The sequence below is a fragment of the Nerophis ophidion genome, linkage group LG06 (genome assembly GCF_033978795.1).
Source record: "Nerophis ophidion isolate RoL-2023_Sa linkage group LG06, RoL_Noph_v1.0, whole genome shotgun sequence".
In the NCBI taxonomy this organism is placed as follows: domain Eukaryota; kingdom Metazoa; phylum Chordata; class Actinopteri; order Syngnathiformes; family Syngnathidae; genus Nerophis; species Nerophis ophidion.
Window position 1 is genome coordinate 18208936 of NC_084616.1, and position 15406 is coordinate 18224341.

At 31.3% G+C, this 15406-nt stretch overlaps 1 protein-coding gene across 8 annotated transcripts in view; it reads right to left on the reverse strand.

The window, feature by feature from the left end:
* Positions 1-15406, reverse strand: part of iqsec1b (IQ motif and Sec7 domain ArfGEF 1b) — a 216124-nt gene that overhangs the window by 115455 nt on the left and 85263 nt on the right. Inside the window, exon 1 of one of the 8 annotated variants that reach the window (XM_061902906.1) lies at positions 6065-6359. The exons of the other annotated variants lie outside the window; for them this stretch is intronic. Within the exon in view, the coding sequence (XP_061758890.1) occupies positions 6065-6141 (77 nt within the window). The 5' untranslated portion in view covers positions 6142-6359. Of the gene's footprint in view, positions 1-6064; positions 6360-15406 lie in introns of those variants that run through there. 8 annotated transcript variants of the gene reach the window in all.

Genomic DNA, 15406 nt, shown 5'->3' on the forward strand with positions numbered 1-15406 from the left:
CGTACTTCCCGTCAAAAGCCTGAAGACTGATCGCACAGTTCCTGTCTTCTCAACATACTTTTTACTTTTACTCAAGTAAATATTTAGGTGACTACTCCCTACTTTCACTTGAGTAATACATCTCTAAAGTAACAGTACTCTTACTTGAGTACAATTTCTGGCTACTCTACCCACCTCTGGTATTGGCACAAGTGTGAAGATGTAAGTTAGCATATTAAAGATGGTATTGAAACAAATGTGAAGATGTTATTTAGCATAGTAAAGATGGTATTAACACAAGTGTGAAGATGTTAGCATAATAAAGATGGTATTGACACAAGTGTGAAGATGTTAGCAAATTAAACATGGTATTGATACAAGTGTGAAGATGTTAGTTAGCATATTAAAGATGGTATTAGCACAAGTGTGAAGATGTTAGCATGATAAAGATGGTATTGAAACAAATGTGAAGATGAATGTTAGCATATTGAAGATGGTATTGGCACAAGTGTGAAGATGTTAGCATAATAAAGATGGTATTGAAACGAGTGTGAAAATGTTAGTTAGCATATTAAAGATGGTATTGGCACAAGTGTGAAGATGTAAGTTAGCATATTAAAGATGGTATTGAAACAAATGTGAAGATGTTAGTTAGCATAGTAAAGATGGTATTAGCACAAGTGTGAAGATGTTAGCATGATAAAGATGGTATCGAAACAAATGTGAAGATGTAAGTTAGCATATTGAAGATGGTATTGGCACAAGTGTGAAGATGTTAGCATAATAAAGATGGTATTGAAACAAGTGTGAAAATGTTAGTTAGCATAATAAAGATGGTATTGGCACAAGTGTGAAGATGTAAGTTAACATATTGAAGATGGTATTGGCACAAGTGTGAAAATGTTAGCATAATAAACATGGTATTGAAACAAGTATGAAAATGTTAATTAGCATAATAAAAATGGTATTGGCACAAGTGTGAAGATGTAAATTAGCAAATTAAATATGGTATTGATGCAAGTGTGAAGATGTAAGTTAGCATATTGAAGATGGTATGGACACAAGTGTGAAGATTTTAGTTAGCAAATTAAAGATGGTATTGAAACAAATGGGAAGATGTAATTAGCATATTAAAGATGGTATTGAGACAAGTGTGAAGATGTTAGTTAGCATAGTAAAGATAGTATTGACACAAGTGTGAAGATGTAAGTTAGCATATTAAAGATGGTATTGGCACAAGTGTGAAGATGTTAGTTAGCAAATTAAATATGGTATTTATACAAGTGTGAAGATGTTAGCATAATAAAGATGGTATTGACACAAGTGTGAAGATGTTAGTTAGCATATCAAAGATGGTATTGACACAAGTGTGAATATGTTAGCATAATAAAGATGGTATTGACACAAGTGTGAAGATGTAAGTTAGCATAATAAAGATGGTATTGACACAAATGTGAAGATGTATGTTAGCAAATTAAAGATGGTATTGATACAAGTGTGAAGATGTTAGTTAGCAAATTAAAAATGGTATTGAAACAAATGTGAAGATGATAGTTAGCATATTAAAGATGGTATTGACACAAGTGTGAAGATTTTAGTTAGCAAATTAAAGATAGTATTGAAACAAATGTGAAGATGTTAGTTAGCATATTAAAGATGGTATTGACACAAGTTTGAAGATGTTAGTTAGCAAATTAAAGATGGTATTGAAACAAATGTGATGATGTTAGTTAGCAAATTAAAGATGGTATTGACACAAGTGTGAAGATGTTAGTTAGCAAATTAAATATGGTATTGATACAAGTGTGAAGATGTTAGTTAGCATATTAAAGATGATAACAACACAACTGAGAAGATGTTAGTTAGCATATTAAAGATGGTATTGATACAAGTGTGGAGATGTTAGTTAGCATATTAAAGATGGTATTGATACAAGTGTGAAGATGTTAGTTAGCATATTAAAGAGGGTATTGACACAAGTGTGAAGATGTTAGTTAGCAAATTAAAAATGGTATTGAAACAAATGTGAAGATGTTAGTTAGCATATTAAAGATGGTATTGACACAAGTGTGAAGATGTTAGCATAATAAAGATGGTATTGACACAAGTGTGAAGATGTAAGTTAGCATATTAAAGATGGTATTGAAACATGTTTGAAGATGTTAGTTAGCATATTAAAGATGGTAATGGCACAAGTGTGAAGATGTCAGTTAGCATATTAAAGATGGTATTGGCACAAGTGTAAAGATGTTAGCATAATAAAGATGCATGTCTTTTCCAAAAGGAACCAACATATTCCACTCAATGTTTTTGTGACTTGGCAACATTTGGCTCAGCTGCTTTCCCCTTTCAGCAGCTGCTTCTTGATTGTTTGGCAACAAGAACATCTGAGCTCCGCCTCGTTACAGCGCTCAATCACATGGTCACATGACCTCATTGTCACATGACCACATGGGGACATCTGTATGGGCTCAACACAGCAGCCGGGGGATGGGCTGTCATTTATGCAGACGCACACACACACACACACACACACACACACACACACACACACACACACACACACACACACACACACACACACACACACACACACACACACACACACACACACACACACACACACGCACGCGCGCACACGCACACATTTACATATGTAAATAAGGATACAGTCTATACACACACACGTATATACATACATATATATATACACATATATACTATATATACATAAATGTCTTTGCATGTATATACATATATAAATACGTGCATATATATACATAAAGTACATACACATATATAACATATAATAATATATGTATTTGCATATATACTGAATGTGTTTAACATCTAAAAAACATATACATATTTAAACATATTACATACACACATATATGCGTATAAAATATATATAATATACTGACTATAAATATATACCTATGTAGTGTATATCTATAAATATATACAAATAATATATGTATATGTATGTATGTATGTATATACACATATATACATACATATATATACATATATGTATACATATATGTATCCATATATACACATATATGTATACATATATAAATACATATATATATACATATAAATATATAAATACATATATACACATTAAAATCTCCTGATGATTGAGGGAACCCCTCATGAAACAGTTCTGTAGAGACGAAGTAGTCTTGTGATTTTTCCCACACCTACATATTGCGCTCTACCACGGTATCGAGCACTATTCTCTGGATCATCCAATCAAGACATATATACACATATATATACACATATATACATACATATATGTATATATACATAAATATATATAGATACATACACACACACATATATAAATACATATATATAGGTATACATACATATATATATACACATATGTATACATACATAGACATACATACATATTATATACATCCACATATATATACATACAAGTATACATATATATATATATATATACATACATATACATATATATATATATATATATATACATACATATACATATATATATATATATATATACATATATATATATATATACATATATATATATATATATATATACATATATATATATATATATATATACATATATACATATATATATATATATATATATACATATATATATATATATATATATATATATATATATATATATATATATATATATATATATATATATATATATATATATATATATAAAATTATTAGTGTTTTTTTTCCTGATCCCTCACTTGAAGCAGGCGTCAAGAATGCGTAAAGCATGGGGTTTTTGACCTGATAAGTCCGAGATAGAAAGAGATGATGCAGTATTATCTTATATGCAGCCAGTCCTGGATAGTCCCGCTCCTTAATGCTATGGTCACACGCAGGATTCTCACAGGAATGAGGCAAAAGATGATCCAGGCCTACTTTATATAGACCACGGGGTTTAAACTTGTGGCCCTCCACCTCATATTATTTTAACGTCGTGGCCCGCCATGTAATTTACAGTATGTGGTCCACCACATCATTTTAATATGACCAGTCACATCATTTTTATGTAGTGGGCTACATCATTTTAACGTGGCCCGCCACGTCATTTTAATGTGGTGGGCCACATAATTTTAATGTGACCTAATACATAATTTTAACGTGACCTAATACATCATTTTTATGTAGTGGGCTACATCATTTTAATGTGGCCCGCCACATCATTTTAATGTGACCTGCCACATAATTTTATGGTGGTTACACAAACAATTTTGAGATTAAAATGTTACACAAACAGTGTTGACATAAACATGTTACACAAACATTGTCTTATTGAATAGTATTTGAAACATGTTTCAAACATGTTATTAAAAATTAACACTAAATTGTCTGCTTGTCATCCTCACTGAAGGCATCCGTCCATCTGTGAATATATACTAATTTAATCATGATAATAAATAGAAATAAACTATTAAAATAATTATAATAATCCATATATGATCATGATATTAATAATAATTAGAATTGATGGTAGATAGAAAAGAAGCTATAAAAGTAATAATAATAATAATAATACATATATGATCATGATTTTAATAATACTGATAAATAATGGTATATAGAAAACAAGCTATTAAAATAATAATCCATATATGATCATGATATTAATGATAATAAATAATGGTATGTAGAAAATACACTATTACAATAAGAATAATAATAATAGATACTGTGTAGGATCATGATATTAATGATAATACATAATGCTGAATAAAAAAATAACTATTAAAATGATAATAATAATGCATACATGATCATGATATTAATGATAATAAATAATGGTATGTAGAAAATACACTATTAAAATAATAATAATAATAATAAATACTGTGTAGGATCATGATATTAATGATAATACATAATGGTGTATAGAAAAAAAGCTATAATAATAATAATAATTTATATATGATCATGATATTAATAATGCTGATAATAAATAATGGTATAGAGAATACAAGCTATTAAAATAATAATAATACATATGTGATCACGATATTAGTAATGATAATAAACAACGGTATACAGAAAATAAACTATTAAAATAATAATAATAATACGTATATGATCATGACATCAATAATAATAAAAATAAATAATGGTATATAGAAAACAAGCTATTAAGAATAATGATAATCCATATATGATCATGATATTAATAATGATAATAAATAATGGTATATAGAAAATAAACTATTAAAATGATAATAATAATACATACATGATCATGATATTAATGATAATAAATAATTGTATGTATAAAATAAACTATTACGATAATAATAATAATCATCATCATCATCATCATAACAATAATATATACTGTGTAGGATCATGACATTAATGATCATAAATAATGGTATATAGAAAACAAGCTATAATAATGATTAAAAAAAATAAAAATAATAATAATAATCCATATATGATTATGATAATAATAATGCTGATAATAAATAATGGTGTATAGAAAACAAGCTATTAAAATAATAATAATACATATATGATCATGATATTAGTAATGATAATAAATAATGGTATATAGAAAATAAACTATTAAAATAATAATAATAATAATAATAATAATGATAATAATAATACATATATAATAATTACATAGAAAACAAGCTATTAAAAAGAATAACACATATATGATCATGATATTCATAATGCTAAATTAAAAAAATAAAAAAAAAAATATATATATATATATATATATATATATATATATATATATATATATATATATATATATATATATATATATATATATATTTGCATATTGCACAATATGATCCTTTTAAAGCTGATTTGACAGTTTGGTGTGAAACTGAACAACATTTGTTTGAATCTGGAATAATTGTGACTCCTGCTGAGCGAGGTACTGAAGACTGAGGAGAGGAAGGCGGTCAGCGTGGACCTCGTCATGCAGGAGGTCAAAGGTCAACAGAGCAGTGAAAATGTAGTCCAGTAAACCTTCAAGTCAGGCTGACTTAAAAAAAAAAAAGACACTTCTTGTCATCTTCTCACCTACCTTGTGTAGGAGCTGCTGTGGGCCTGCACACACACCACATGCCAGTAGTCCAGACACAAGGCCTTCAGCTTCCACATCCTCAGTCTCACTTTTAAAACAACAGGGTCCTGGAAGCTGGTCCAGGAACCACAAACTGGAACCTTTAAGGACTTGGGTGGACCAATAAGGTCCCACAGGAAGAAGGTCAGTCACAAGGTCCTCCGTGGTCCAGGTTCTACAAAGTCCCCCGTGGTCCAGGTTGTACAAAGTCCTCCACGGTCCAGGTTCTAAAAAGATCCTCCGTGGTCCAAGTTTCTACAAAGTCCTCAGAAACTGGAGGGCTCCAGCAGCTCTTGCAGGCTCAGTCCCATCCTGGCTTCCTTTCTGCTCGTGGTCGTCCGCACAGGACCTCCCAGAAACGTGCCCAATGTGATTGCTAGGCAACACTGGCGCACTCCTCCAGCTTCAAAAGGAAGCGTTTGATTGGCCGGCTCAGACAGGCGGGGCTGCGGCAGTGCTGCATGACCGAGTGTGTCGGCGCTCCTCTCAGGACAACCATTGACACGGGAAACATGAATGCAAGTGACTGAGTGAAACATGCAAGTGACTAAGTGAAACATGTAAGTGACTGAGTGAAACATGAATGCAAGGGACTAAGTGAAACATGCAGGTGACTAAGTGAAACATGAATGCAAGTGACAATGTGAAAAATAAATGAAAGTGACAAAGTGAAACATAAATGCAAGTGACTGAGTGAAACATGAATGCAAGTTACTAAGGGAAACATGCAAGTGACAAAGTGAAACATGATTGCAAGTGACAAAGTGAAACATAAATGCAAGTGACAAAGTGAAACATGCAAGTGACTAAGTGAAACATGACTGCATGTGACTAAGTGAAAAATGCAAGATGACAAAGTGAAACATGAATGCAAGTGACAATGTGAAACACAAATGAAAGTGACAAAGTGAAACATAAATGCAAGTGACTAGGTGAAACATGTAAGATGATTAAGTGAAACATGGATGCAAGTGAATAAGAGAAACATGCAAGGTGACTAAGTGAATAAGTGAATGCAAGTGACAAAGTGAAATGAATGCGAGTGACAAAGTGGAACAAATGCAAGTGAATAAGTGAAACATGCAAGTGACTAAGTGAAACATGAAGACCAGTACCTGAGTGAAACATGTAAGTGACTGAGTGAAACATGAATGCAAGTGATGAAGTAAAACATGAATACAAATGACTAAGAGCAACATGAATGAAGTGAATAAGTGAAACATGAATGCAAGTGAATAAGTGAAACATAGAGGTGACTAAGTGAAACATAAATGCAAATGACTAAGTGAAACATGAATGTAAGTGATAAAGTGAAACATAAATGCAAGTGACTAAGTGAAACATGAATGCAAGTGATCGAGTGAAACATGAATGCAAGTGATCGAGTGAAACATGCAAGTGACTAAGTGAAACATGAAGGCAAGTGACTAAGTGAGACATTAATGCAAGTGACTAAGTGAAACAGGAAGGCAAGTGACTAAGTGAAACATGACTGCAAGTGACTAAGTGTGACATGAATGCAAGTGACTAAGTTAAACATGGATAAAAGTGAATAAGTGAAACATACAGGTGACTAAGTAAAAGATGCAAGTGACTAAGTGAAACATGCATGTGACTAAGTGAAACATGAATGCAAGTGACCAAGCGAAACATGCAAGTGACTAAGTGAAACATGAATGCCAGTGATAAAGTGAAACTTGAATGCAAATGACTAAGTGAAACATGAATGCAAGTGATTACGTGAAACATGAAGGCAAGTAACTTAGTGAAACATGAACACAAGTGACTTAGTGAAACATGAATGCAAGCGACTTGGTGAAACATGCAGGTGACTAAGTGAAACATGAATGCAAGTGACTGAGTGAAACATGCAAGTGATTAAGTGTGACATGAATGCAAGTGACTAAGTGTGACATGAATGCAAGTGACTAAGTGAAACATGCAGGTGACTAAGTGAAACATGAATGCAAGTGACTGAGTGAAACATGCAAGTGACTAAGTGTGACATGAATGCAAGTGACTAAGTGAAACATGCAGGTGACTAAGTGAAACATGAATGCAAGTGACTGAGTAAAACATGCAAGTGACTAAGTGTGACATGAATGCAAGTGACTAAGTGAAACGTAAATGCAAGTGACTAAGTGAAACATGCAGGTAACTAAGTGAAAATGAATGCAAGTGACTGAGTGAAAGAGTAATGCAAGTGATTAAGTGAAACATGTAAGAGACTAAGTGAAACATGAATGCAAGTGACTAAGTGAAACATGCAAGACTAAGTGAAACATGAATGCAAGTGACTAAGTGAAACATGCAAGACTAAGTGAAACATGAATGCAAGTGACTAAGTGAAACATGCAAGACTAAGTGAAACATGACTGCAAGTGACTAAGTGAAACATGCAAGACTAAGTGAAACATGAATGCAAGTGACTAAGTGAAACATGCAAGACGATTCGTGTGAAAGATGGAGGTTGTTGGTTTGTAAACAAAGGCGTTGTTGTTCTCGACGTTCAAGTCCGTGCCAGCAAAGATGGCCTCTCATGAATATTCAGCATGCAATCTTTACACACACACACACACACACACACACACACACACACACACACACACACACACACACACACACACACACACACACACACACACACACACGGCACTACATGCACATTATTGACACAACTTGATAATAAACATGTAAATTATTGACATACTTCTACAATAAACATGCACATTATTGACACAACTCTATAATAAACATGTAGGTTATTAACATATGTGTATAATAAACATGTAGATTGACACACGTGTATAATAAACATGTAGATTAATGACATAACTCCATAATAAACATGTAGATTATTGACATACTCTGCAATAAAAATGCACATTATTGACACAATTGTAAAATAAACATGTACATTATTGACACAAGTGTATAATAAACACATACATTATTGACACACGTTTATAATAAAAATGTACATTATTGACACAAGTGTATAATAAACACATACATTATTGACACATGCTTATAATAAACATGTACATTATTGACACATGTCTATAATAAACACATACATTATTGACACATGTGTATAATAAACATGTACATTAATGACACATGCTTCTAATAAACACGTATATTATCGACACACGTGTATAATAAACATGTTCATTATTGACACACGTATATAATAAACATGTACATTATTGACACATGCGTATAATAAACATGTATATTATAGGCACACGCTTATAATAAATATGTACAATATTTACACAAGTGTATGATAAACATGCATTGTTGACACAAATGTATAATAAACATGCAGATTATTGACACAAGTGTATAATAAACATGTACATTATTGACACATGTTTATAATAAACATGTACATTATTGACGAGTGTACAATATTGTACATTATAGACACACGTTTATAATAAATATGTACATTATTGACACATGTATAATAAACATGCAGATTATTGACACAAGTGTATAATAAACATGTACATTATTGACACACGTTTATAATAGACATGTACATTATTGACACGAGTGTATAATAAACATGTACATTATTGACACATGTTTATAAAAAAACATGTATATTGACACAAGTGTTTAATAAACATGTACATTAGTGACACAAGTGTATAATAAACATGTAGATTATTGACACGAGTGCATAATAAACATGTACATTATTGACACACGTTTATAATAAACATATACATTACTGACAAACGTGTATAATAAACATGTACATTATTGACACACGTTTATAATAAACATCTACATTATTAACACAAGTGTATAATAAACATGTAGATTAATGACATAACGCTATAATAAACATGTAGATTACTGACATACTCTACAATAAACATGCACATTGACACAAGTGTATAATAAACATATATATTACTGACATAAATTTATAATACACATGTATATTATTGACATAACTCTTAATAAACATGTATATTATTAACAAAACTCCATAATAAACTTGTACATTATTGACACAATTCCATAATAAACACGTAGATTATTGACACACATTTATAATAAAAATGTACATTATTGACACAAGTGTATGATAAACGTGCATTGTGGACACAAATGTATAATAAACATGTCCATTATTGACACAGGTTTATAATAAACATGTACATTATTGACACACATGTATAATAAACATGTACATCATTGACACAAGTGTATAATAAACATGTACATTGCTGACACAAGTGTATAATAAGCATGCCGATTATTGACACATGTTTATAATAAACATGTACATTATTGCCACAAGTGTATAATAAACATTTACATTATAGACACACGTTTATAATAAATATGTACATTATTGACACAAGTGTATGATAAATGTGCATTGTGGACACGAATGTATAATAAACATGTACATTATTGACACAAGTGTATAATAAACATGTACATCATTGACACAAGTGTATAATAAACATGTACATTGTTGACACAAGTGTATAATAAACATGCCGATTATTGACACATGTTTATAATAAACATGTACATTATTGCCACAAGTGTATAATAAACATGTCCATTATTGCCACATGTTTATAATAAACATGTCCATTATTGACACTGGTGTATAATAAACATGTACATTATTGACACATGTTTATAATAAACATGTACATTATTGCCACACATTTATAATAAACATGTACATTATTGCCACAAGTGTATAATAAACATGTACATTATTGCCACAAGTGTATAATAAACATGTACATCATTGACACACGTGTATAATAAACATGTACATTATTACCACAAGTGTATAATAAACATGTACGTTATTGACACACGTGTATAATAAACATGTACATTATTGACACGTGTATAATAAACATGTTCATTATTGACACGCATGTATAATAAACATGTACATTATTGACACATGCGTATAATAAACATGTATATTATAGGCACACGCTTATAATAAATATGTACAATATTTACACAAGTGTATGATAAACATGCATTGTTGACACGAATGTATAATAAACATGCAGATTATTGACACAAGTGTATAATAAACATGTACATTATTGACACATGTTTATAATAAACATGTACATTATTGACAAGAGTGTATAATAAACATGTACATTATAGACACACGTTTATAATAAATATGTAGATTATTGACACAAGTGTATGATAAACATGCATTGTTGACACATGTATAATAAACATGTAGATTATTGACACAAGTGTATAATAAACATGTACATTATTGACACACGTTTATAATAAACATATACATTATTGACAAACGTGTATAATAAACATGTACATTATTGACACACGTTTATAATAAACATCTACATTATTAACACAAGTGTATAATAAACATGTAGATTAATGACATAACGCTATAATAAACATGTAGATTACTGACATACTCTACAATAAACATGCACATTATTGACACAAGTGTATAATAAACATATATATTACTGACATAAATTTATAATACACATGTATATTATTGACATAACTCTTAATAAACATGTATATTATTAACAAAACTCCATAATAAACTTGTACATTATTGACACAATTCCATAATAGACACGTACATTATTGACACACATTTATAATAAAAATGTACATTATTGACACAAGTGTATGATAAACGTGCATTGTGGACACAAATGTATAATAAACATGTCCATTTTTGACACAAGTTTATAATAAACATGTACATTATTGACACAAGTGTATAATAAACATTTACATTATAGACAGGTTTATAATAAATATGTATATTATTGACACAAGTGTATGATAAATGTGCATTGTGGACACGAATGTATAATAAACATGTACATTATTGACACAAGTGTATAATAAACATGTACATCATTGACACAAGTGTATAATAAACATGTATATTGTTGACACAAGTGTATAACAAACATGCCGATTATTGACACATGTTTATAATAAACATGTATATTATTGCCACAAGTGTATAATAAAAATGTCCATTATTGACACATGTTTATAATAAACATGTCCATTATTGACACTGGTGTATAATAAACATGTACATTATTGACACAAGTGTATAATTAAACATGTACATTATTGCCACACGTTTATAATAAACATGTACATTATTGCCACAAGTGTATAATAAACATGTACATTATTGCCACAAGTGTATAATAAACATGTACATCATTGACACACGTGAATAATAAACATGTACATTATTGCCACAAGTGTATAATAAACATGTACATTATTGCCACAAGTGTATAATAAACATGTACATCATTGACACACGTGTATAATAAACATGTGGATTTTAGAAGGTGCTCTCCTGGAAGATGTTGCCCCTAACTGTGAGTGTGTGAACCTTCCAGGCATAACGAAATGGATATTTCAACAATTATTTGTCACATATGTGAATAATAAATATTCAACGTGAAAAAACAAACATCTTTAAGTCATCAAGCAGCTATACACTTATAAAATAATATTGCTGAACTGAAACAAGATCTAATATTTGTATTTTTGACGGTCTAAACATGTTGACAAAGTTGCAGCGCGATGGCCTCCTTCGCACAGACTTTTTACACGTACTAAATTTAGACGCATTAATCATCACATTGCATGTGGTCAGTGATTATATTGGCATTTTCTACAACAGTAATGTGGTAAGCACGCTGCAGGACTGCTTGTATCGCACATGATATCACACACAAGTAAAAACGCTGCAGGACTGCTTGTATCGCACATGATATCACACACAAGTAAAAACGCTGCAGGACTGCTTGTATCGCACATGATATCAAACAAGTAAACACGCTAGTGGACTGCTTGTATCGCACATGATATCAGACAGAAGGAAAAAAGGTTGCAGGACTGCTTGTATCGCACATGATATCACACACAAGTAAAAACGCTGCAGGACTGCTTGTATCGCACATGATATCACACACAAGTAAAAACGCTGCAGGACTGCTTGTATCGCACATGATATCAAACAAGTAAACACGCTAGTGGACTGCTTGTATCGCACATGATATCAGACAGAAGGAAAAATGGTTGCAGGACTGCTTGTATCGCACATGATATCACACACAAGTAAACACTCTGCGGGACTGCTTGTATCGCACATGATATCAAACAAGTAAACACGCTAGTGGACTGCTTGTATCGCACATGATATCGCACACAAGTAAACACGCTGCAGAACTGCTTGTATCGCACATGACATCACACACAGGTAAACACTCTGCAGGACTACTTGTATCACACATGATATCAGACACAAGTAAACACGCTGCTGGACTGCTTGTATCACACATGATATTGCACACAAGTAAACACGCTGCAGGACTGCTTGTATCGCACATGAAATTGCACACAAGTAAACACACTGCAGGACTGCTTGTATCGCACATGATATCACACACAAGTAAACACTCTGCAGGACTGCTTGTATCGCACATGATATCAGACACAAGCAAACACGCTGCTGGGCTGCTTGTATTGCACATGATATCGCACACAAGTAAACACACTGCAGGACAGCTTGTATCGCACATGATATCACACACAAGTAAACGCTCTGCATGACTGCTGATATCGTACATGGAAATCACATGCAAATAACCCTGCAGGACAGCTTGTATCGCACATAAAATCACACACAAGTAAACACGCTGCAGGACTGCTTGTATCGCACATGAAATCAAACACATATAAAAAGGGTGCAGGACTGCTTATATCGTACATGATAGTACACAAAAGTGAACACTGCTGCTTGTATCACACATGATATCAGACCCAAGTAAACACAATGCAAGACTGATTGTATCGCACATGATATCACAGTCACACACATGTAAACACGTGGCAGGACAGTTAGTGTTGCACATGATATAACGAGTAAACACGCTACAGGACTGCTTGTATCGCACATGATTTCACACACAACTAAACATACTGCAGGACTGCTTGTATCGCACATGATATCACACAAAAACATGTTGTAAGACAGCTTGTATCGCACATGATACCACACACAAGTAAACACACTGCAGGACTGCCTGTATCGAACATGATATCACACACAAGTAAACATGCTGCAAGACTGCTTGTGTCGCACATAATATCACACACAAATAAACACTCGTCAGGACTGCTTGTATCGCACCAAATCACACATTGTACCTGCAAACACACATGATCACATGTTTTTGCTGATATCGAACTAATATTGATATCAAGATGAGATGATGACTTTCTGCCTGTACTCTCCAAACATTCATGTGTTCACAAACACTCCAATGTAAAGTGTGTGCCCACAAGTGTAATAAACAAACATTCACACGTCAGGACCTTTCTGTCCAATAAGAAGCTTAAAATTTTACTTCAACAAGTCAATCAGTTCATGTTTTGTTGCTTTAAAATAAAATAGTTTTAAGGACAAAAGTACATGTTTATATATAGACAGGTCGTTAAAACGTATGGAAAAAGTATGTTTTAAAAAGTATGTGTGTGTGTTTATATATATGTGTGTGTGTGTAGATATATGTATGTAGATATATATGTAGATAACTATACTGTATATATACATACATACATAAATATATATATGTACACACACATATATACATACATCACATATACACACATATATACATACAGACACATATATATACACATATACACATATATATTGATTGATATATATATATACATATACACACACACATATATGAATATATTCATATATGCACACATATACATATATAATACATACATATATACACACACATAGACATATATAAAAAATCCATACATACACATATATACTAACATACATATAAAATACATACATACATATTTATATACACATTTACACATATGTATATACATACATACATATATCAATATATATACACACACACATATATTTATATATGTGTGTGTATATATGTGTGTGTATATATATATATATACACACACACACACACACATATATATATAAAGATATATATATACATATATATATAAATACATATATATATATATGTATATACATATATATATATATATATATATATATATATATATATATATGTATGTATATATATATAAAAACATATATATAAAAAAAAAATATATATATATATATATGTCTTGATTGGATTATCCAGAGAATAGTGCTCGATACCGTGGTAGAGCGCAATGCCACAAACACTTCCCCGAAGGCAACACCCTAAG